Genomic DNA, 25,819 nt, shown 5'->3' on the forward strand with positions numbered 1-25,819 from the left:
AGATTTATACTTCTGGTGCATCATTTGTGGATAAATTAGTGGTGTGTACTTTGAAAACAAAGAAAAAGTTGGGGGTAGGAAGGGAGAGATAATCTTAAGGGAAAACATAGTTTCATAAGAAAGGCAATCATGGTCTATACACAGCTAAACGGAGAGCAATAATATTTCCATCATCTGAAGATGTAAGTTCAGGCACTGAACCTGGTCAAATTGCAAAGTAGTTGGAGAAGATGGTAGGAAGGAAAGTTTGGGGGAATTAAGAAATAAATAATAGCTGAAACTGAAAAATAATGAAAATACATCAACTATATGCTTAGAAGCAGGGACCTGCTTAAGCAGGAACATCTAAAGGGTTGAAGTGCAATTTGAAAATGTGAACTATGACCCTGAGAATAGCCTTTTGGCCTAGCAATTCCACTTACAGAATTTTATCAGGTATTCTGCTGAGACTCAGCGAGTGGTAATTGTCTCTTACAGGTCTGTTGGAGTCTGAGGGCCCCACAACGGAGTGGCTTGCAGATCCACTGCTCTCTCTTGAACTTGGAAAGGATCTTTTAGGACAGTCCCAGTTTCAAACACTGTTCCCAATATTCTTACTAAAACATCTCCTTTGTAAGATTATTTTTAGTTTGTAAAATATGGTTGTGACACTTGTATTATTATCTTTCATAGATGCGTGCAATTAAATCAAAAGAGATTTCAAATCTGGTCATAGTGACCTGCGTACTATGAGTTAAGAGAAAAGATGGAAGAAAAAGAAGTATCAAAGAAAAAACATTTTGGAGCGAGTGTTTTCCATGACTGGAAGACAGAGTGCTCTGGATGGAGGTTTCTGTCCACTCTCTTGGTATAAATCTGGAGTTTTAAGCAGGAGTTTTGAGCAGATCCAATCACATTCCTTCTTAGAGCTAAACTGAGGGCCGGGGCTATAGCTCAGTAGCATAAGTACCTGCCTGGCAAACACAAGGTCCTGAGTTCGATTCCCGGTACCAAAAAAAAAAGAGGTAGACCTGAACTGAAATACTCCTTGATCATATTTAACTACCTGTGCCCTAAGTTTTATGCTCATCATGCTCTCTCTGAGCACTAATTTTTCCCTCTAAGTAGACTGGCTGGGAGAAAGAAGTGTCTCTGGCTGCCCAGGCTCTGGGTGTATCTACCTCCCTTGTAAGTGAATGAAACATTCATGGAAGCCACAGACCTACGAGAGGACTCAGACACCTGCCAGTCCCACATTCTAACTTGAAGGTGAGAAAACCATGGTCCTTAAAGAAAAGTAGCTTATCTTGGTCACACAGCCCATAATTAGTGGCATAGCTATGGGCAGAATCAGGCTCCTGAACCCCAATTCTGTACTCTGTTAGAAACAAATCTGTTGAAGGCTATGTTGCCCGATGAACTCAAGGAAGCCAGGGGCCAGATTCTGTATCCTAGTGTCCTCCATGTGGTTCCTAGAAGTCTTTTTGGCATTACCTGGCCGGCCTTCCTTAAAACCCTTCTCTACTATAGGATTAACCCAATAAAAATGGAAACAGTGGGACTTCTCGTGTGAGCTTTCATTGGGGGTACAATCCCAAGAAAGCTGTCCTGCTCATCTATTTGTCATTGCACAAGCAAGGATTTAAAGATCCCTTGTCAGGCACCATCAGAAGCAATGAGGTTATAGGATAAAGAAAAGGGACCAAGGCCCTGCTCAAGAGCCATGTACTTACGGTCTGATCACAGAGACAAATGTTAAGAAGTGAACAAATGAACAATATATCATCACATGGCCCCGTGTGATGTGAAGAAAATAAAGAGGGTGGTGTGGCAGAATGACTGATGCCTGGTGGGGGTAGAGGTGGGCTGGGAGGTCCTAGAAAGTTCTCTAAGGAGGTACTATTTGAGTGCTGGGAGACGTGAAGAGGAAGTCACTTAAGAAATGAGGGTGAGGGGCTGGGGATTTAGCTCAGCGGCAAAAGCGCCCGCCTGGCAAGCGCAAGGTCATGAGTTCGGTTCCCGGTACCGGAGAAAAACCAAAAAAAAAAAAAAAAAAAATTCATGGAGGATATCCTATGCACTCCATTGTATAGAAATGAGGGTGAGAGTCCCAGGCTGAATGAGCTCAGTGTCTTCTGCTGTGAGGTATAGAAAGGAAGCCACTGTGGTTGGGGTTTGGTGAGCAATAGAATATGAGGATGTAGGAAGAAAACTAATTCTAAGAAATATGTGAAGGACTCGGCTGTGTAGCTGCGTTCTAGAAAGCAGAAGATCAGCCAGTAAAGATACTGAGTGAGGACCAGAAACAGGGGGGTCCTTCTACAACTACAGGTGCATGAGGTGGAGACTGTGGATCTCTCACTGCATCCACATAACTAATGTGAACTGTACACGCACACTGGATGGAAAGAGGGACTTAGGGATTGAGTTTGTATTTGACGCAGGAGCTATAGTAGAGTCATCTTGCCTTCAGGATCTGGGTATTTCTCCCTTCTCTGAGGAATTATTCTAAATATTTTCTCCTTTTTGAGTAGGACTGTGAAAAGGAAAATTCTAAGATTTCCTGCTTGAGCTTAGGTCTTGTGCTTGGGTGGGCGAGTGAGAGGCATTTTGTTCTCTTTACAGAGCATATTGTATGTAAAGTTTTCTCTGACCACTGCTGTGAACTTGAAGGTAAAAATGGCTTAATGACCTCGAAGGTCCTATAGCTTTATGTTGAAAAAGCATCAGGAATGGGCCTCCTCACTTTGGGTCTTTCACTGAATAAGGACCAGGAAGGAGCCAACTTCCGGCATGTAGTGAACTCTAAGCAGCACTTCTTATCCCACTGCCTAACCAGGTCCTTTTAACTTGTTGTATCCACAGAGACCCGCATGCATGTGGGAATGGAAAGTGTTCCATTAGGACAACTGAGACATTAGCACTGGCCTGAAAACACCAGCTGACCAAAGCCTGTGGATAAAAAATAGTTCTACCATTGTGCAGAAGCTAGAGACATTCTGATGGTATGAGAACTACGTTTTATGCATCCCATAATTCACTTCTTAAATTACATTTCAATGAGGAAAAAAAGAATTTTTTTTGTCTTAAGACACATATATATTCTGTAAAGGTGTCACTAGCCCCCCTCAGACAAAATCGCATGTTCCTCACAGTTCTCAAAGCATTCTGCTCATTCCTGATTGTATGACTTATTGCTGCTCTTACACAATGGTGTTATTCATGTCTATACTGCTGGACTTGACCTTGTGTTTCACACACAGCAACGGATCAGCTTAGGTATACTGAATAAAGAGAAAGAGCTGAAAGAAATGGGAAATTTTCACTCTGATCTTTGGAGGAGGGGAGAGGACTTGATGATTTTAATCTGCTAAGAAACAATTTAAAACATAAAAATTCAATTTAGAGGAATGGTGTTTATTTCCTCATTCTCTATTCTTAAAGATTCAGGTTGCAGTTTTGATAATTTTTCTCTATTCCAAGAGAGGGATGTTATTAACAAAAGCTGGAATTTCTTTTTTGGTTAGCAGTAAAAAAAAGTTTGGGGATTTTAGGGGGCTAGTTCCAATGAGGAAAGTAGTTTCTTTTGATTAATTCACTTTCTTAACCACTTGGAGATTTATTCCAGACACTAAACTAGCAGCTTAAATTTCTAGTCTAGCACAGGGATTATAAAAGAGAGAGCAGGGGGATTTGGCTACCAAAAAAGAAAACAAAAATGAAGTCACAAGTGTATCCTAAAATATTTCCTGATTGAAGAGTTTGTAAAATAACAATTTAAACAATCGTATACCAAACTGAACAATGACAGTGAGAGAAATTATATGCTCCTTTCATTTATGAACATCCATGAACAAATTCTTTAAAAATATAAAAACAAATCAAGTGCATAAAGATATAAAAAACATAACCAGGTAGAACTTATTCCAGCCATGTTTTATATGATCTAGATCAGAATGCCTATAATATAATTCATAACACCAGGAACTGAAGGAGTGAAATCGTATGTTAACTTTACTAAAGGCAGAGCAGCACAAATCCGAACAGTTAAATCTTGGAAGCAGTATACATACCTGTCAACAAATGAATGGACAAAGGAAAGGTGGTGTACATACATAATGGAGACTACCCAGCCATGAAAGATAAATTTTAGTCATAATCTAAAAATTTAAATTGTTATTTTACAAAATAAAATATAGATGCTAGGAAACAGGGAGACAGACTTTGTTGAGATGGGAAGGAGATCTGAGGATGGGGGAGATGGGAGGGAGAGAGGAAGGGGAAGTAAAAAGGATCAAGATGTGATATGTAGATGTTCCAGTTCCCCATGATGAATCTACTTATTATGTATTGTAAACAATTGCTAGTAATAAATACAAATGAAATGTTTTACTAAAGTTATACTATGAAGTCAATACAATTCAATATTCACAAGATTTATAATAAAATACCAACAGGACAAATGTTAATCTAAATTTTACAGCAAACACTATACTTAATGGCAAAGTATTTCTGCTAAAGTAAAAAGGAAGGTGAGGATGTCCTTACCAGGTAGAATTACCTGGTTATGATTTTTTATACATCCAAACACCACTGTATGAGAAAGCTCACCCAAAGCAATAAGACAAGAAAAAGACAAAAAGTATAACTGAAAAATGCAGCACAAAACTCTCATTTTCAGACATCACTGTCTACAAAGAAATCAGAGTGGACCTATAAACTAATTAGAACTAAGGCAGAAGATTAGAACTAATGCAGAAGTTTAGAAAGTTTGATACAGTATCTACATATAAAAATAAGAGCGATTTATAGATGAGAGTAATAGCTAGTTAAAAGAACAGAAAAAGTGTTCTAGTTAGAATAACATCTAAAGTTATTTAGCACAGGCCAGGCATAGTGGCATGTGACTGTAACCCAGCACTCTGGAGGCTGAAGCAGGAGGATTGCTGTGAGTCCAAGGCCAGCCTAAACTACATGGCAAGACCTTGAGAGAGAGAGACAGAGACAGAGACAGAGAAAGAAAGAGAGAGAGAGAGAGAGAGAGAGAGAGAGAGAGAGAGAGAGAGAGAAAAGAGAGGGAGGGAGAGAGCGAGGGAGAGGGAGAGGAAGAGGGCGAGGGAGAGGGAGAGAGAGACTAGGGATGTAGTTCAGGCTAGAGCCCTGGGTTCAATACCCAGTGCCACACACATACAGAAAGGATATGCAATATTGCATCCTATCTGCCTTGAAGAGCCGTTAAGAGGAGTAAATGAGATAATTTGAGTACAGGAAATGTACCAAGGTGATCTACACCGGGATGGGCATGAACACGGTCCCTGTAATTGTGCCACTACACTGATGTGTCCCATATACACCATCACCAGGCTCTTCCTTCAATCTGCCTTGGGTTTATTTTAGACAGGTCTGACTTTCAGGGTCAAGGGACTCCAAACAGAGAAGAACCAAGGACCCATTCAGGAATGTCAAGATCTTCTCAGTCATCCAAATTTTGCAGACTGGGCACCATGGCTCAGTTTCTCTTGTGAGCTCATTCTTATCTGCCTGGAAGTCAGGAGGCACAGGAACAGCTAGACTCCACGGTGTAAAAAGCGGCCCTGGAGTCAGTCACAGCTTCAAAACTCATGGCTTGAGAGGTCAGGCTCTGCTCTGGCGGGAGGGCGCATAGCTGAGTGCCGGGGCCCAGAGCCTGTGAGCCCCAGATGGTGCATCTGAAGTGATGACCGTCTAAAGCTCCAGGGCCTCCGGCATGGAGGAAGCATGGTGTAACTATCTGTTACCACCAGCGGACAAAGCACGGGAGAGCTGGGCCAGTGCCCCTCTAGCCCCTCTCTCTTCTTAGACCAGAGTGCCCTTTGTGGCTCTGGGAAGAGAAGCCACACTTACGGGATTTTATCATCAGAAACAGTTAAACGGGGCCTGTGTTAACACCAACACTTTGCTAATGAACACGCAGGTTCTAGGTTCTCCATTATAATGGCATTTCAGGGCAGCAAAGCTACATCACCACTGGTCACATTTTAGTGCTTGCTGGCACTGACCTGACGTGTTAGATATATTCAGCTTACTGAGGCTTCACAACACCGTAAGATGCAGATTTCCATTCATTCATTCTATAAAAGTTTGAATGATCCTATGGGCCAAAAGAGCTGTTTTAGACCCTCGGGCAGTAACAAAGCAGACAGAGAGATCCCTGTGTTCTGTGAGATGGGTGGGGAAAGGAACAGCGGAAATAATCTCAAAGCTCAAGAGTATGTTAGAAATTGATGGGTGCTATAAGAAAAGGAAAAAGTGGAGGAGGTGAGATGTGTGTGTGTGTGTGTGTGTGTGTGTGTGCTGGGCAAGCCTTGTTGAGAAAGCAAGATTGGAACAAAGATAGAAGTGACAGATTTAGTAATCTCATTTGGTTTAAAGATTCACCCAAGGACAGGACTTGGCACAGCTGGGATGCAAACCCACATAGGTTGAACTGTTATCCGCGCTTTTTTTTGTTTTTGTTTTTTTTTTTTTTTTTGGTTTTCCTCCGGTACCGGGAACCGAACTCACGACCTTGCGCTTGCCAGGCAGGCACTTTGCCGCTGAGCTAAATCCCCAGCCCCTATCTGCGCTTTTAAATTGCCTATTAATTTGCCTTCAGCAGCTTCACAATATAACTTGCTCCAATCCTGTTTATCTCCCTGTCTTGTTTCCTAGTATCATTTTCTAGCCTGATACTTATCATCTGATAATATTTTTTAAAGAAAACATTTCTTTATTTCACACAAATGCATGAAGTGCATCTATAACAACACACAATGTATTGAATTATTTTTTTCTTTTTAAAATTTATTTTAAAACTGAAAGGAAAACATATTAACAAACAGACATCCATTTACAAAATAGCATAAGAACAATAAAAGCAATACTGAATTGCAGACAAAGTGGTAGGAAATTAACAATAGCTGTTGTATTATGTATTGATATCTTCAAAGCGGTTTCTCAGGAAAACAAACAGAGCATGCAAGATTGATCAAGTAATTAATCATTAACTGTTCCTTTCAGTAAAGCGATAGAAGTCAGTAGTACAACTATGTTAGCTATCCTGGATATACATACTTACATAATTTCCCCTTCTGTCTTTTCTCTTTTCCTTCTTTTCCCTCATTCCAGTGTACTGAATTATTAAGATTCATATTAGACACCACTATGTCCATTTGTTTTTTTTTAAACAACCAAAAAAAGCCATTTTAAAGATAATATCCAAAAGCTACAAAAAACATGTTTTTTTCCCTCATTTCCCTACCTTCCCCCTTCAACCCCTTCTCCCTTCCCCAGTTAAAAGCTTTGTTTCCATGTTTTAATTCTTTTCTCATTTTTTTTTTTTTTTACTTTTCCTTTATTTCTTTTCCCCTTCTCCTCTCTCTTGTTCCCCTCCCCATCTGAACATTTTCTTCCTATTTCAAAATACATTTTGGTCCTTATTTACACTTTTGGTTTCTCACACCAGAGAAACAATGTCTGCTACATACTTAATACATGTTTGAATTAGATTATTTGAAATGATTAATTAAACTGAATTAAAGTCTATGCTATAATTTAAAGGATTTACTGCATGTAAAGAAAATGTATAGGAAATCCAGCATAGGAGGATGCTGGAGACCAGGCAAATGTGTGTTTCTTGATGTCCTATTCACGTCCTCCTGAGGAATACAAATGTCAGTGCTCTCCCAGGACAAACACAGAGCGATAGACTTTTGAATAACTGTAATAATCACATAAGAAACAGGGATGTTTCTAGCCAAAAAACTCCACAACATAATGGCCCATAAAAGTATAGAAGGCTTTATCCAGGGCTATAGGCAAAGCTTTCCTAGGCTATATTCAAGAAAAATTCATATAGTTCCTGTGTAGAACAACCTTTTGAGTACCTACTTACCTATTGAAGTGGTAGATATCTTGTATATTTCCAAAAAGGGCACATCTATCTTCAGTCCCCAGGGGAAGTTTTGTTTGGTCTCTGATACAGTCCAGGTAATCCTGTGAAATCAATGAGAAGGACTCTTTAATCACTCCTGACCTTTTCCAAGTCACCTTTAATTATGCAAGATGAATTGTTCATATCTATTTCAAGTAATTATGAAACTGATGTGCTCATTAACCAAGAGAATGTCGAGTTGCTCTCTCACTAATGATGATAACACTTAACCTATTTATAGAACATGGAGTTTCACCAAAGGGAGAGAATGTATACATAAGCACATCGGCCCCTCAAATATATTAACACTTTCCTTGAAATTTGCTAACAGTTACCGGTAACAGCAAAGTTTTGGCTTAACATAACCTGTTCCCTTGACTGATTCATGTCATAAAAAGAGATTCCCAAATTTGTATAGTTGGAAGTCAGAAATAAAATTTCTGAACTGTGACAGTTTAAGCATAACCTGTAAGTCAAAAAGTTGTTTAAGTATAGAACCAAATTACCCTTCAAATACTAACTTATTAAACAGTATTAAAAAATAAGAACATAATTCGCTTATTCTATGTGATAGGATATATTTATGAGCCAGGGGAAAATTCTGAAATGATTTTATATGTTTTAACATAGAAACAATTCCCACACAGGTTCAGACCCACACGGGATTCAACCAACGGGGCTAAGACGCTCTCTGAACCACTGAGAAAGGGGAAAACTGTTTTCCGCCGCCTGTGCACCGAAGAGTTCAAGACTGAGTGTTCCCCTCACCCAGCAAGGCTTGAGAAAGAACTCTGCAGGAGGCAAGAAAACAATAAAGAAAAAAGTGAAAACAGCTGAAATAACGTACAATAAAAAATAAATACAGTTCCCTGCTCTGGGGTGGAACAGTGCAGCATGGCTTCCTCCCAAGCACAACATGTGACCTGCCGCGTGCAGGGGAAGCAGCCGCCTGGAAAGTCACCCACACCACGAGCCCGGCCCCACAGCCCCATGGCACTGTCCGAGAGCAAACACAACGGTCTTCAGGTGCAACTAGCAGGAGAAGCTGAGATTTAAGACCATCAGTTAATTATTTCTTAGAGCTTTTCATCATCCCCATTCATTCTCTCATGTCTCTTTATCCCTTCAGTTAAAGGCAAAGGATTCATCATTAACTTTCTTTCTATCTTTTTTTTTTTTTTTGGTGGTCTTTTTGAGACAGGGTCTCTCTATGCAGTTCTGGCTGGCCTTGAGCTCACTTTGTAGCCCAGGCTGGTCTTAAACTCACAAAGATCCTCCTGCCTCAGCCTCCCAAGTACTGGGATTCCAGGCTTGCACCACCATGTCTGGCTATCATTAACTTTCTTAAAAAGCACATATTACTGTTGGTGTCAAGTAAGTTACCATTCTAGTTCTTTAATAGTAAAATCATTATTATGTATGAATCAGTGTTGATCAACTTTTTTAAAGGTTTCTTGGTAACAGCTTTCCTTTTTTAAGAAAGTGGTCATCTCAATAAATTAGATTTGCAAGGCTTAAGTGAAGTTTGCATTAAAAAGCCCCCCGATAGCGAGCCCTTTCCTCCTTACTGCCAGAAATGGAACAATTACCAGGAGATCAAATACCTGAGAGCACAGAGAGTTAATGCCCAGCCAACAAAAGCTAATGAAAACTAGAACTGAATATTCCATTCTGATCAACACATAAAACCTGTACCTTCCAGCATGGGCAACTTAGTTAAAATTTAGTAAGAGCATGTCTCAAAATTAAAAAAAAAAAAAAAAAAGGGCTAGGGATGTAGCTTGGAATGAAGGTCTTGGGTTTAATCTTTAGTTCCACAAGCAAAAAAAAAAGGCAAAATAAAAGAGAACAAATCCCCCCCCCAAAAAAAAAACCCAACACCGACACCAATAACAAAACACAAACCTGCAATTCCTCAACAAATTAAAGATAACTATCCATACTTTGGTAAAATGGTACACATGGTACAAAGGGATAGACGGGTACTGAATTCTCAATGGGTGATTGCATTTGATAATAGCTTAATACTTTGCCGCACATTTTAACAGAACACGTTGTATGCAAAATTAAGACAGTAAAACCAGAGAATACGGACTGGCATGACCCACACCAGCAGAGGTGGGAAGAAGTGGGGCTGAGGTGAGGTATGGGTGCCAGATTCGCTCAGCTGGTTCCAGAGGATCTAAAGGGAGAATTAACAACCTCTTTCCTCACTTTGAATATGAAGCTTGCTCACTCACAGAAACTTGAGACTAAATTCTTTATGTGAAAGAAAGATTTAGTGAAGGGGCTGGAAAAATTTCATCTGGGGTTAGAGACAAAGAACCATGGCCAGTTTCCAAAAAATAATGGCCCATCTCCAATTGAAAGGCTTTCAAAACCCTCAGGGTCCATGGTAGAGACATTGGATTTTAAGAGCTGCTTGTTTTCTCAAATTGTTGAGAAGATAGATCATTAGGAGTCCACATTTTTGCCGGTCACTCTAGAAACACATCAAAGCCATACGGCTACAACCGGTTCCCCACATTGATCATAATTAAGTCTTTTAAATATGATACTTTAACCCCAAACCAGTTACTAAAATCTACTTTAGCAAGGGCTGCACTAGCAGCTGTAATCATCTGGAGCTAAAATGAGAGGTTTGAAGCTCTGTGATAATAATAGTTCATTCTGTGCTCAAAATGACAGAGTCAGGATCCTGATGAAATTTATTAGAGCCTGTCACGCTGCTTATTAATGTCATTGGCTGGATGTCAGCACCTCTGGCTCCCCTACTGTTAACAAAGAAGGACCAATTTAAAACTTTTGCACCGCAAACAGTTATTGTCTAAGAGGATTAAAGAACTCACTCTACCTCCAGGAGAGAGCAGGGAGATGCACACAAAAGAAGCGCTTTTTACCATTTGAATCATTTTCCATTTTGTGATTTTAGATTTCCTTCGAACTTTTTGTATTCTAATTAACTTATGCCCTGAATATCTCCACTGTTATAAAAGCTGTACGTCAGTGTTCTCCTCTCTTTAACTGTCCATGGCTGGGACAGTCTGTTATGAAGATGACCAAGTAAGTCCAGATGGGTGCTATTGTGGTAAATAGACAGGAATCAGTGTGTGAACTGTTTCTGATTTGCAATGAGGTAACTACATAAACTTTTATACTTGTTCAACGGAACAAGGAACTACCTACGGAGTCTAGAAATAAGTCTGGTCCTGTATTGGGTATGTCTTAGTCTTTCCTGATGAATTTTCCTAGTAATTCATTTTCTTACTATATTCATAAAGCACAAGGGTGTGACAGGGTGGAAGAAAACAGACACCCACACAGTGCTCCCCACAGACAGCCTGAGAAGCCCTAGTCTAGATATAAAGGATGTTAAGAAGTTCTAGAGAGATTAGTAGGGTAGCCGGCAGGTTCAGTGCCCTTGGTATTTTACCTTACTTCTACAGAATGACCCAAAAGAATTTAGTTAATTGCTCCTCTATCTCCCATTCGTCCCTTGAAATCACATATAGGAGATATATTTCTCTTTTTTGGTACCGGGAATGGAACGCACAACCTCATGCTTGCCAGGCAGGTGCTGTACCGCTGAGCTATATCCCCAGCCCTGAAATCGTGTTTAAAATGCTATGACCCGCTAGCATGATAATAAAGATAATCCAGAGCAGAAGGAAAGATAGCTATTGATAGTTATAATGCCTGTTGATTAAAGACTGTGTAGTCTTTCTACCCTTTCATTCTCCTCTGACTTGTAGACAGGCGTAGAGCAGAATAAAACAAGAAAGCTTCTGTTCCTAAGTCTTGTTGCTCATATTTGAAAATTCACCAAGAGGTTTTAAGGTGACTGTTTTAGGTCTAGTTTCTGTTGTTAGCACTTCCACATTCCTAGCCCTGATTTTTATTTTTAGGCTTTGTTTTGGAGAAAGTGTCTTTTCCCATTTTTCCAATCCCTCCATCTTTACCAGAAAGTGGTCGCCTGCCATGTGTTACCTTGGGATGCCACCGGAGCTGGGATGACTTACGTGTGTATGTCCACTTACAGTTTAAGAGCACATTCACATTCATTCATGCAAACCCTCCCCTGCCCTCTTTGTGGACATAAGAATGTATGCCAAGTCCTGTTTTACAAGCTAGGAATTTAAAAATGAATCATACAGGATCCCTTCCCCTTAGAGCTCCCTGCCTAGCTGAAAAGACAAGTGTAAACAAACAGGCCCAACACAGAATTCTGGCCCATGGCTGAGGAATATTCAGTACAGATGGATAGTGGGGAAAGGGAAGTGATCAGTTCCAGGGAGCATAGAGGGCTGGGGATATAGCTCAATGGCACAAGCACCTGCCTGGCAAGTGCAAGGTTCTGAGTTCGATTCCCGGTACCAAAAAAAAAAAAAAATCCATAGAATACCAGGGAGCGTAGAGAGGCTTCATGGAGGAGGTTGGGGGAGAAGCTGCCTCTTCAGGGACGAGTAGGGGTTTGAATACAGAGTGAAAAGGAAAGCGACCACAGCCTCCAGGGAGAAGGATGAGAAAGCAAAGGCGAAGGGCAAGGAAAAGCCAGGAAACTGACAGGGGCTGGGATGGGCCAGGTTTAGGAACAGGGGCATGATGGAGAGAGCAGGGCATGCGTGGGCAACCAGAGGCCCTGGCTGGGGCTGTCTTGGAGGTGTGGCTGGAATGGTGGACAGACTGTGGAGACTCTTCCCCGCTCTGCAGGTGGTGGCAGCCACAGCTAAAGAGAAAGTGCTATCAGGGGTAAAGATAACACATCGGTCTTGGACACATTAAGGTTAGAGTGCCCGAAGGACATCCCTCAGGAGGGGTTATCAGGTCAGGATGAGGAGGCAGTTTGCTTGGGGAGTGCTGGGGGAGCTGGAAGGGATCTTTTTGCAGATTTCGACTCTGTCCTATAAAGTAACAAAGAAATTTGGGGCGAAATCCCCACCGTAAGTTTCAGGGCCCAGGACCATGCCAGGTGCCTGGCCAATAGAGTGTAACTTCAGAGGTCTCACAGTCAGCAGGTCCTCCACCAATGGAAGGGACCTCCAGGGAGCCCACTGAAGGGAGAACCCAGAAGAGCCCTTGCAAAGAGAGGGTTCAAATGTAAACATTATGTATTGCTAACACACACTTATAATAAATAAATAGTTTTTAAAATACGAGGAAGATTTAGCAATGCATATTCAGAGCCACTAGACCTTCAGCACTGCAGAGTGCATGGCCCACCATGATGCAAGATAATACCCTGGAATGAGGGCAAGGCTGGGGACTTTGTAGGCCCCTGAGGGTCTTAAAGCACGGAGCCCAGCATAAGCTTCCCACCTCTTCCAAGACATAATCTCAAGAAACACAAAGAAAAATGGGTTCCTGCATCCAATGACTACAGTGAGCTGCAGGCTGATTTGGAAGTGAAGTACAGATCAGTACAAAATGTGAGATGACTGGCTGCAAAGAAAGGAGAGGGAAAGGGCAGTGACTGGAAGAGATGCAGGTCCAGGAAGGATGGTTTGAGTGATCTGTCTGTTCATCCAATTTGTCAACTGTCCATCCGTCCATCCATCCATCCATCCACCCACCCATCCGCTCACTCATCCATTGATCCACCCATTCATCTATCCTTCTGTCCGTCTGTGCATCATGCATGAATAGGTTATAGATATAGGAAGAAGAGGGAGGAGTGAGCAAGCCTAGAATTGTAGAGGGTAGTAGCTGGCAACAGTCAGCCTTGAAAATGTCCGACGGAGGTAAGAGCTGAGGTGAAAGGACCAGTCGTGAGGAAGCAATTAAGCACCTGTCCCTGGAAACCTGGACAAGGAGGCCTGTTTGCTGGTGCAGGGCCAGAAGTGGCCACACTGACAGTGGCTAAACTTTATTCTACACTGTAGAAAGGAAACTTCCAACACGTCAGAGCACAGAAGGAAAGCTTCCTCTTCTCAAGGTGTCTCTCTCTCACTGCCTCCCTCCCTCTCTCTTTCTCTCCAAAGTCACTCTGCTGAGGTTAACTCTTGTCAACAGGGTAGTACCCAGGCTTTTGGGATGTGTCCCAGGGGCTTAAATATATTAAAAGTGAGATTCTACCATCATTTTATTTTTTCCCACTCAATGTATATAAATATACACAACTCCCGTATGTACTATAGTTTATAATGGCTGTATCTCATTCTATCCAATAGCTTTATTATATTTAATAAGGATCTTTTGGGGGTACATGCTGTGTATCAGGCACTAAGAAAAGGGGTAGGATGTGCTTAGAAATAATGACAGTGTGATCTGTGACCCTCTAGTCACTCACAAGATAGCAAGAAAGAAAAACACTTAAAATAACCAAGTCATAGCATAATAATTTAAGTGCTCTCAAAATTACCTATAAGAAGCTAGGACAATATAGGATATTTTTGTAAAATAAAATAAACTATTTCTTTCCAAATAAGCCACTGAACAGAGTTTAGAGTCAAAATTCCTGCTGTGTTCTGCAGACAAAGTATGAGCTCAGTACAAATGCAAGCCCATCTCTTCCCTTTTCTCTGCCCACATCTGTGAAGGAGGAAGGTGTAGCTAGAGAAATGCTGGCAGGCTGGAAACAAAGGCTGCATTGTGGGGACAGCGCTTTCTCTGAGTCTGCAGTGCGCAGACCCCACACCACGGAGAACCCTGTGGAAAACACGGTGACTCAGAACATCACACACGATTCCTGCGCATGTCACAGGAAGAGGGAAGGAAAGAGGAAGAGGACGGAGACGAGAGAAGATGGGGCAAAGAGAGGGGGGAAGGGAAAGGGAATGGGAAGGAAGAGGGGAAGACGAGGGGCAGGAGTGAGAGAGGAGAAATGGGGGAACAGAAAGAGAGGGGGAGGGAAAGCAGGAGACAGAAGGCAGCTGGGGACGGGGGAAAGGGCAGGGAAAGTAGGGAGCTCAAACCCTACCTTAGCGCCCAAGGTAGCTCCTGGCATGCATTGATGTGGTATTAGGTCTCACTTCAAAGTTGTCCTAATTTGTTACACAGAGGCCGATCATCATTTCGACAATACAGAGAAGTCTGTTAATAGCAGTGAACTGCTTTCAGAAAAGAATTATAAAAATCTGAGTGATTTCGGCCTCATTTGCCTCCTGTAATACTTTCAATACACGAGGCTTCAGTTAAAAATCTCAGGAATGGCCTTCTTGCTGAGCTGTGACAAATGACACTTGTGCCCGATCACTCCACTATTGTGTCCCTGCTCCCCCTGAAATGGGGGGCTCGGGGGGCTCACTGCACAGAGGAGATGGGACGGCTAGATCTGCACAGGGAGGACCTGGCAGCTCTGTGCAGAAGAGAAGCTTGGGGTGGGGGCAGAAATGCAGAGGAGAAAGAGACGTTTATCTTTGCTTGAAAGGAGTCAGGAATATTTGTTTGGATTCCCCCAAACCTTTAAGCAGAAACCATGTATGAATTGGGAGGGTAAAGCAATCTAGATATACTTGTACGACTTTAGTGAACAGGGTTAGCATCAATGTATTAAAAAGTTCTTAAAATACTGGATGCCTATCTTTTCCTACACTTTTGATGGCCCTTGTAGAAATCCATCATCTTTATTGACTTTATATCGATGTGTATAAATGCAACAAAATCTGAGGAATGTTATCACAACTGCAAAGAAATTTAGGACAATGTAACACTCAAATTAATATCGTATAATACCCTCAGTTGTAATTAAGAATTACAAAAGTTCTTTCAAGAATCCCTATTATAACAGAGCAGAAAAACTTAATTTTCTGTTTTTTTTTTTTTTTTTGTTAAATATGTATTTTTAAAACTGTGTTTAGAGTTTTCAAGTTACACTGGAACATTCTCACGTGCAAAGGTTTGGGCTACCATGTTGAAGTGTAAAAATCTCTTCCTAAAATTAGACAGGTGGACACTTAGTCATGAAGAAATCCCACTGCATAGCGAAGTATCTTTAAATATTCCTTTGTAACTTTGCATCTCTGATCTAGAGATGCAACTTTTGGCACGTATCATGGAATTTATCTTTTTGAGATAAGATTTCACTATATACAAGAGTCCAGGCTGGCCTTGAACTTGTCATGTAGCCCAGGCTGGGTTTGTGATCCTCCTGTCTCAGCTTTTCCAGTGCTGAGATTACAGATGTGCACCACCATGTCTGGCTCCTATTCTTTTTTCTCTGTACTCTTTAATATCCCATCATTGTTTCAGGCTATTGAAAAATAAAAGACAGCACTTCTGGGATAATTTATTGCTTTTGAATATAGTTAAATATAATTTTTTTTTTTTTGTCTTTTTGAGATAGGGTCTCAGTATGCAGTTCAGGTTGGCCTTGAGCTCACTTTGTAGGTCAGGCTGGCCTTGAACTCACAAAGATCCTCCTGCCTCAGCCTCTCAAGTGCTAGGATTACAGGCGTGCACCATCTCGCCTGGCTTATAACATTTTAAAATCTTGAAAATAGGCAAGCAGAATGTTTACCAGAATCACCTGGAGCAAAGCACAGGCCCAGGCTCCAGTGGGCACCAACTACACAGATGTCAGTATTCCCAGGAGGCCGCGGCCTTGAACCAGCCTCTCACATGAGGCCCGGGCAGCACAGGCCAGACTAGCATGGACTCACGCACTGGACACCAACCACACTCGTGGGGCAGATCTCCAAAAAACCAGGACATTCACAGCAACTGACCAGAAAGGGCTATTTTACCTGACCCTCTGGTAAGGAAGTCTCCTCTGCTTTACTCCTGCAAGGAAAGTAACTTTGAAACAATCTACTTTTTGTTCTGCTTCTGGTTTCCTCAGCCTTCTTCTATATAAAGCCAACTTTGCTTGGCTCCTGGGGACACTGATTCTGTTTTATGGAGCGGGGTGTTGCTCTGACCTACAGATGCAAATAAAGCCAACTAAGAGCCTCAAAATAAATTTGTTATTATTCTGTCTTTTGACACAGTAGAGCGAAGGAAGGTGATGAACTGCTCTCCTGAGCATCATCTTTCCCCTCTCCTCCCGCTCTCTTGCCATGCTTCCTCCTCATCTGGTTAACTTTACATGGGGTTTTATCTTTTAATTGCTCTTTTATTCTCCCAGTCCTAAGCCTGGGGAAGGAGCACACAGAGTCAGACACGGGCACAGTCCTGACGGGAGAAAGTGCGCACCTGCGCAGAGGCGGCAGGGAGCGGCAACGCCTCGATGAAGCTTTAAGGCCCTCAGAATAAAAACCTGACTCATCTCGCTCATAATCTTCTGCTATACTTTGAAATGTGGTAATTAAGGAAAATTACATAAAGGCTGAAGGGATTTTTCTGTGGTGGAAAAAATAAAAGCCCAGTAAATAAATACAGATTATTAGATAATAACCCCTTCCGCACTTACCTTTTCCTCACCACCCTTTATCTTCATCACTATTGCTTTTGGATTTATAGTTGGGTCCTGAGCTCTCTGCTTTATACGCACTGTCTCAGTTAACCTTCACCACACTCTAGGAAGTGGTTCTGCTCGTAGTTCCTTTTTATCGGAAGCTTAGAAAGTTCCGATCACTCTTCCAAGATCACTCACAATGAATGACTTGGGTCACAGTCAAACCAAGATCTGCTAACTATACTCTGGACCCTGAGATCCCACACTTGCAGGTCAAAAGTTTTACATCTTAACACAGTCTCTTTAACCAGGGGAGGTCTGCTGCCAATTTATTCTGAGGGTTAAATACTGTATTTAGTAGGGGTCAGGCAGGAGCCTACCCAACCATGACCACTCACACTTACCAGGCATCTAGCGGGTGCCAGAACCATCGCAGGTCATACGTGAATGAACATCGGTTCCACTCACATACCCAACCCACTGCCTTAAATTTCTATAAACACACACACCTCAAGGGTGCCTTCCATCTGCCGGTGCATCCACCGTTAGACTTTCAAAGGTGGCTCATGTCTTGCTGTCCCGTTCACTCACACTCTCCTTCCTTCTTCCTTATGCCTGGCTCTCTACTCCTCCAAGACTTCCCAACGCCCTTGCCATTCAGGGCATGTTGGTCACCTGGTCCTTCTTACAGATACAACTCTCTCTTTATGTAGAAGATGAATGCTTAAAAAATGGTGAATGTTATGTTTAATTTTTTTGAAGAACTTATTATAGTAAAAGACACATTGCTACTAATCTTCAAAATCCTCCCTGCTGCTTTGAACACACTTCTCCCATCATTCTTGCCACTTTCTGAAGCAGTTCTGGAAGTCCTCTTTCATGAGTGTCTTCAGTTGTGCTGCTATGACTACTTCAACATCCTGAATTGATTAAAAACATTATCTTCCGTGGTCTTTTTGACTTTGTGGAAGAGCCAGTGGTTGTACTTTACCAGACCTGTGAAGAAGGTGGATGGGACCCACTAACGTTTTCATCAGCCTGCCTCTCCATTGCATGGCACATGGCTGCAGCATTCACTGTATTTGGGTCACAGCCTGTGCAGACACTCATGAAAGAGGACTTCCAGAACTGCTTCAGAAGCGGCAAGGATGACGGAGTGCGTTTGAAGTGACAGGGAGTATTTTAAAGGGGATGAATAGCAAAGCATTTTACTATTATAACTCTTTAAACATTTAAACATTCACCATGTTTTTAATCACCCTTGTAGCTCTCCCCATAGAACATACTCCTTCCTCAAACAGTCCTGAGGAATAATTGCAAATGAATTATTTTAGCTCTCTTAGTCCTCTGCTATTTCTAAGTACCAAAAAGTTGTCACACGAGGAGAGCCCAGAAAGCAGAGCGTTTTGAAGCCACAGAGTCAGGACTTGCTGTGATACGAAAAGCCATCCAAAGGGAAGAGAGAAGTAGCAGCTCTGAGGGTCTGGCACTGTCAAAGGGAGCCAGGGTCGTGCTAAAGTAGAAATGCACGTGGAGGTTCAGGACTTGCATGGAAAAGCATCCCACCGTGGTGGCTGGGACACTGGTGGGTGTTCTGTCTCTTCAGAAGGAGGCCGTACACCTAGTAAGCATCTTAGAGTACCTTCAGCCACACCTGTGCACCGCAGACAGGCTGGGATTTTTCAGGGTGCTCTGATTTCCTCTGTGGTATCTGCACGTCACTTTGGTTATTGGTAGTTTAAAAGCCTTCACTAGACATCAAAGTGGCTACTGATCCCTGCAGCAAAAACGCTTCCTAACTACAAATCAAATCATGACCCTCAGTTTACCGAAAGACCCTTGATTCTAGAAGACCAGACATTTTGAAATAAGGACAGAAAACAACGGCCTATGCAAATAGATACAGCATTTGCACATACACATGACCTACTAACTATGCTTAACTGAAATATGTGTTAGTGACAACTATATAATTTATTTAATAAACTGGAACAATTTCTCATCTGTTTTATGGAGATCAGTAATACCAATAATTCTTATAGCACAAGGTCTGGATATAACAGGTACAGAAAGTGTTCATTTGATGGGTAAGAAATAAGGCTTTGAAGACAAAAGCCTTGTTTTATTTGTGCCAAATTTCCTGAACTCTAACCCTGAAGCAAAATAGCTTTGACCAGTCAAACAAGTGATGGGCTACCCGGACAATATGAACTAGAAAGAGGAAAAGCTGGAAAACATTAGCTCCACTTCCCACCTACTGAGTCACACAAATGGATAATGACCTCAAAGTCAAGCTATTCTACTTGAAAATAACAATGCAATGAGATTGTATATAGTAAAATAAAGAATCTACACAAGGATGGACCTCTTCAAAGGTAATTTTTCAGTGGGGATGAATGTGATTATACTCTGACAGCATTAGGTAATCCATTGCTAAATGTGGAAATGCATAGGCTAAACTATTCCATGCACTGTACCTAAAATAGTGAGGACCCCCGAGGACATATCTGATTGCATGTCAGGCTATATTGTTGTTGATCTCATCACCGTAAATCTCAACCAGAAGCTATGTATCACTTCAGAAATAGTCCTGGGCTTGATGACCTGTACATAGGCAGAGGGGCTGAGTAGAGGGTAAAGTGGGGTAGCGTGGGGTCTTTCCCCAGTGATACAGGTAGACCAAAATGATGTGATGTCCCTCAGAAATTGACTTTCCTAAAGAGTGCTGGGCTAGGGGATATATTAACAGATTTTCTCTGTCATACTGTCATAGAGGCCTGGCCTCTATTCATATCCTAGGGGTGAAATGTGTGATTTGTGGAAACTATTTTTTCTCCTCTTTAAATCTAAAACATCTAAACATCTAAAAAATCGAAACATGTGTATGGTTATGATGTTAACCCAGAAAGAGTATGGTAGAGACACACAGAGAGAGACAGAGACACAGAGAGAGCAAGAGCAAATGTACTTCTAGGACAAGGTCTTCAAAAGTGAGTTTTCAAGAGATTATATGAATTTCTACAGAAGCAATTTTGTGATCTGCACAGAAGTTGTATCAGTCAGTTTTGTTGCTGGGATAAAATACTCAACACCTGCAACTTAAAAGTGTATTTTGGCTCACAGTTCCAGAGGGCTCAGTCCATGACTGGAAAGCACCAAGGGAAGAACAGCATGGTTAAAGGGCATGGCGGGGAAAAGCTGCTCTACCCATGGTGGCCAGGAAGCAGGGAGATACACAGAGAAATGAAAAGCTACTTCCAAACAAGTTTTGCCTCCTAACAGCATATGCAGCTATAAATTCATCAGTGGATTAATCCAGTGATAAGCATAGTTCTCCTGTGATCTAATCACTTTCTTACCCCTGGACACAAGACTTTTGGGAGACATTTTAGCTCTTGAGCATAACTGAAGTGTACTGCATGCTTTTTCTTATAATAGATGCAGTTTGTATTTGCTCCAAGTGTGTTTTTCCAGGACACAGCAGATTTATATGAGGACAGAGTATGGCACTGAGGATAGTTCGCTAGGTTCACCACAGAAAGCCTTGGCTACATACAGGGTACAGGGGCAGTGTGGTGAAAATGAACGTCAGGTAGCCTGGATCTGAGACCTGGACTGATGGTGAGTTATTCATTTTGCTGAGACTATTCCTGGAGCTCTTAAGTAGGAGTAATATGAAGTCCCTACCTTTTCGTCCTTCCAGGTGCTGAACACCTCAGTCCATTCCAGGTGCCTGGCACAGGGGGTCAACCCACAGTGGCTGGTAGTCATAGCTGCCCTGCGGTCTTCTGAGTCCTACATTCCTCCTCAAGTAGAGCTGCATGGTGGGTCTGACCGGAGCCTCTTTTGGTTTACTAGCAAATGACCTCTACCTGCACCCTGACAAGCTCTCTCCCCCCCGTTTCTTTGCCATAAGCACCTCGTTCCGAGCCCTCAGCGGTGGGAGAAGATCTGAAAACTGTTAGGAGAGACACGTGCATGAAAAGGCCTCTGGGTGCCCACCATCCCCCAGACCCTGGCCTTGCTGCATGACACTTGTCCTTCCCAGCTACACCTCTGCTGTAACAGATTCTCCTCATCACCATGCCTCTGCCAGGCTCATTTTCATCTCACATCTGCACAGATATCCTCGCCAATCCCTGTGGTGCTGGTCTTGTCCCTCCAACCTTCAAGTGATGTCTACAGCTCGGATGTGGTGGCATGCCTGCTGTGCAGAGCTCTTCAGGTCTTCAGTAGAGAGGGGCTGCTCAAAGTCTCTGCTCCCTGGTGACATTTCTAGGCTCCTCTTTTACTATTTTCTGGCTCCCTTCCACTCCTTGTCCCTTCCTCATCTCTCTAACTTTACCTATTCCATTCCCACTGTCAGGACTGTGCCCCCTGCTCTCCCCACCTGGCTATTCATCCTGCAAGATCCTTCCCAGATGCTCTGATCCTTGCTATCCTGTCTCAGCTTCCCTCAGCTTGACCAAGGAAGCCCAGAGTCATCATCACACACAGCATTTGTCTGTAGCCCTCCTCTCCCACCACACCAGGTCGGCAGCGAGGACAAGATGCACTGTAGCTCTCCAGCTCTAGATGTTCATAGAATGAATTCCTGGAAATGTGATCCATCTGTTACCAGGGCAAGGCAGAACTGGGAAGGCCAGGGTTAAAGTAGGCATCTCCCCCTCTCCTTTCCTGGCCAGAGCTCTACAGAATCCTAACCCAACCCAGCATTCCTCTTGCCCTCCCTCCTGCACGGACAGCATTTTTTTTTTTTTTCTTTTTAACTACACCACCTCTTGAAGATGACAAAGGTCCCTAAACTATGCACCTAGTTTTTTTTTAAACCTCTCTACCCAGGAACCCCTGCCTCTGCACAAGAAAAGAAAGGCTTCTCTAATCAAAAGTAGATTAACTCTCACCCTTCTCTGGGTGAATTTGCATTTGTAACACCATTGTCCAGGCCATAAACAGGCCCTGGGGTGAGTGATTTATCCTGGCTTTGAGGAAAATGGGACAAAAGCATCAGTCTGTGCAGCGGTTCTGCATTGAGTGTGGGCCAGTGGGCAGCCCCTCCTGACTCCAGCCCACTTGGCACTTTCTGAAAGATTAATGGGCGACCAGAAGCCCCGCTCTAAAACGGAAGGAGCCCTTGTAACATTTCTTATTGATGCAGAAAGAAAAATGATCTTTTTTCCCAAAGAAAACATTTTATAGTTTTAAAGGAATTGCTCTCCTGCTGCCACACACATGCACATGTAAACACACACACACACACACACACACACACACACACACGAGTCCTGTATGCAGCATGGGGGATGGGGTACACAGCCATTTTGCCATTTGAAACAGCTGGCTTAGGCTGCAGCCTCCCTCACCTTTGTGGCCTGCTTTCTGAGTGGGATTCTCTACATTAGTTTAATAAAGCAAAGAATCTTACCAGGACAAGAATCTTACCAGGACAAGAATCTTACCAGGACAAGTTTGGTGCCTGCAACTTCTCATCAAGCCTGTGCTATTTTGTAACACGCGCTCCCCTTACAGAATACGAAAGACTATTGCTTTTTATAAAATGTCACCTTGCTTTTGTTCAGGGATCCCTTAGTGCATAGGAATTCGCCCTAATACTCATAGTTAATTACAATTAAACTCTGACACAGGCTACAGCGTGGACACATGCCAAGTGAAATAAAACACACACAAAAGGATAAGGACTCCGTTCTACAGAGTGGCCTGGAATGAGTGGATTTCACAGGAGAGGGCCGGGGCTGGGAGGTGGGGAGTGGGAAGTTCCTGGTGAATGGGCATAGTGTCTCCAGATGGAAGGCAGTGCCAGTTACACCACACGGTGACTGTACCGAATGCTACTGAATTGTGACAAGTTCTAGGATGTATATTATATCACAATTTAAAAAACATCTGACAAGTTAATTACAATTAATTCTCACTTTGTGTATAAAGGCCAGGCATCAGACAGTCATGCTGTAGCTAATACCATGCAAAAACTGCTTGATAGGTCAGTCCATGAGAAAGGGCCATAATTTGCTGGTAACATTCAGCAGGGTGGCCGAGGTGTTTCGGACCGTTCTAATGGAACGGTTACATTAATTAGCCTCTGAAGGAGAAGTTCTTTCCCCGACTACTTGTTGCTGTCCCATCCTCCTCCTCAGGCCCGCTCGATTTGCTGGAGGCTAGGAAACCATATAATTAAGTTTATTTTAAACATGGAGGGTAAATAGGCTCTTAGTGTGGGCTTGGGCTTCTGCTTGGGTAAAGACACAGGGCTGACTGTTTGGCGTTTGAAATATCTATTTTGGCTGCTCAAAGGACCTACTTATTTCCTGGTTGCATTCTTGAGAGCTGAGGCTGGTGGGGACGTGATCGCCAGTCATCTATAGATCGAGACATTCTGAATTAGTTCCATTTACTGAAGCAGAAGCTGAGGTCAGCCTGGCTATTTGTCCATGGGCACACAGCTGACTGTCGGTATCTAGACCAGAGCTCGGGCCATTAAATCAACCCCAGGTTTTTGTTTTGTTTTGTTTTTTGGAAGGACTTGGAATCCACCCTATGGGTATTCTACCACTGAGATGCATCCCCAGCCCTTTCTTTAGCTTTCTGAGACAGGGTCCTCCTGATTCACTAAGTTGCTGCAAACGTGCAATCCTCCTGTCTCAGCCTCCTGAGTAGCTGGAATTACATGTGTGTGCCACTGTACCCTGCTGAATCAATTCCAGTTTGATTCAGCTCAAAGTTCTGGACAAAATAATTCTTTTTACCATTGTATCTTTTTATTATATTAAAAATGAATCCCAACTATACACAGGTAAACTAAAAACTACAACAAACTATAATATAGCCTTCTAAAATTGTAAAATCAACCCAGTTTTCTGAAATAACACTTGAACACAGATTAGGAGGCACAACATTATATTTTACAAGTTATGAGAAATCACTGGCCTTGTCCAAATAATACCAACCACACTCAGGGTACAGTAGCTAAGGGGCAGGGATGGTGAAGGTCCCCAGTTGAAGTATAACTGCAGCCTCTGCTTTAGAAAGATCCCTAGGTTTCCCTCCCTCCTCCTAACCAGATTTCTCAAGTGATAGCTTTTAATTGCTCAAATAATGGCCCCTTTGAACCTGTTTACGAGACTATACTCTCCTAGATAGAAATCTAGTTGATGACCAGTTAATGGTGTGTTTCTCATAAGGGATCATTATGATGCTTTATTATTTCCCATTTTTGAAGTTCAGATTTTGTCCTACTGGACTTTCTTACCCAAAGTACCCTTTGAACGTCCTAAATAATTTTGAATATAAGTAAGCTTCCACATTCCCTCCTCATGCTCCTGGCTTTGTTCTGTTTTGCATAGCATCTGAAACTTGGGTGGCAGCTCTTCCTTCAGCACAGGAGTTGGCAAAACAGGTGCCCTGAGTATCAGCTGGAGTGTTAATGCCCACACACGGCCAAATCCAGAAAGAGCTGGTTTTGCAGGAGGGTGAGAGGTGACAGGTCACCCTCAAAACCTACTTATACTAGAACTGGGGGGAAAGGACAAGCTCTGGATTGCTGCTTAGACTCACCCAATAGTCACTAAGGAAACTAACCTGATTATTACTGCTTTCCACTGCCTTGTATTCTGGTTTTATCTGAGCTATGTGGTCACTAGACACAGATGAACCAATCAGTTGTTCCCGTTACACGCCCGTACCAATTTTATCTTCGTCAATGGCTGAGATATAGAAAACTGGGCAAGAAAGTAATACAGTTCTGGAAAATTGCATTCACACATTTGCATGAAGACCCACCTTTTTAACAAAAGAGGCACTCAATAAAACGCTTTAGTTTTTCCCAGTTGTTACTAAGTAGAACGGATGGGAGGTAGGACTAGGATACTTCCTGGCACGGCCAATATGCAGCTGTGGAGTCTGGGGCTTCAGTACTAGCTGCTGAGGGGTCACACTGGTTCATATTCCAGACATTAACTAATTTAAATCCACACAATGTCCTAGGACAGTGATAGCAAGCTTTTAGAGCTTTCGATGATAACAAACAGTTTGCTGGGGCAATAGTGTCACAGGATTGCCACCACTGTCCTAGGAGGTTCTCAATATCTTCCTTATTTTAAGATAAAGACACCACAGGTTACAGATGTTAAGAAATTGTTCAAGATCAAAGGACAATCAAGAACTGGGGGGCCGGGGATACAGCTCAGCAGAGCAAGCGCCTCCCTGGCAAGTGCAAGGTCCTGAGTTTGATTTCTGGCACCCCCCCAAAAAAAACAACAAAAAAACTAGGATTTGCCTCCAACTGGAGAAATCATGGGGCTCTCCATTTCATCATGTGTAAAAATAATAGCAAATAATTGCTGCAAATGTTAATAACTGAGTAATTATTCAGCAAATATTTACTGGCAGTCTGTTAAGTGTCAGATGTAGTACTGAGTGTTAAGAATATAAGACACATACAAAATTTTATAAAGTATAAAGCATTATATTAAACCCTCATTGCTCTTTTAAAATCTAATTGGTTAGGTTTAACTGAGCTATTCTACTAAATCCAAAAGGCC

General features: G+C 42.4%; 1 protein-coding gene across 3 annotated transcripts in view; it reads right to left on the reverse strand.

Moving 5' to 3' along the window:
- Plekhg1 (pleckstrin homology domain containing, family G (with RhoGef domain) member 1) overlaps window positions 1–25,819 on the reverse strand; it is a 119,371-nt gene that overhangs the window by 40,862 nt on the left and 52,690 nt on the right. For all 3 annotated transcript variants that reach the window (XM_013517387.1, XM_013517388.1, XM_005390587.2), the window contains exon 3: window positions 7,892–7,992. In XM_013517387.1, coding sequence (XP_013372841.1) covers window positions 7,892–7,992 — 101 coding nt within the window. The remainder of the gene's footprint in view (window positions 1–7,891; window positions 7,993–25,819) is intronic.

The sequence above is a fragment of the Chinchilla lanigera genome, unplaced genomic scaffold (genome assembly GCF_000276665.1).
Source record: "Chinchilla lanigera isolate Chin_1 unplaced genomic scaffold, ChiLan1.0 scaffold00038, whole genome shotgun sequence".
In the NCBI taxonomy this organism is placed as follows: domain Eukaryota; kingdom Metazoa; phylum Chordata; class Mammalia; order Rodentia; family Chinchillidae; genus Chinchilla; species Chinchilla lanigera.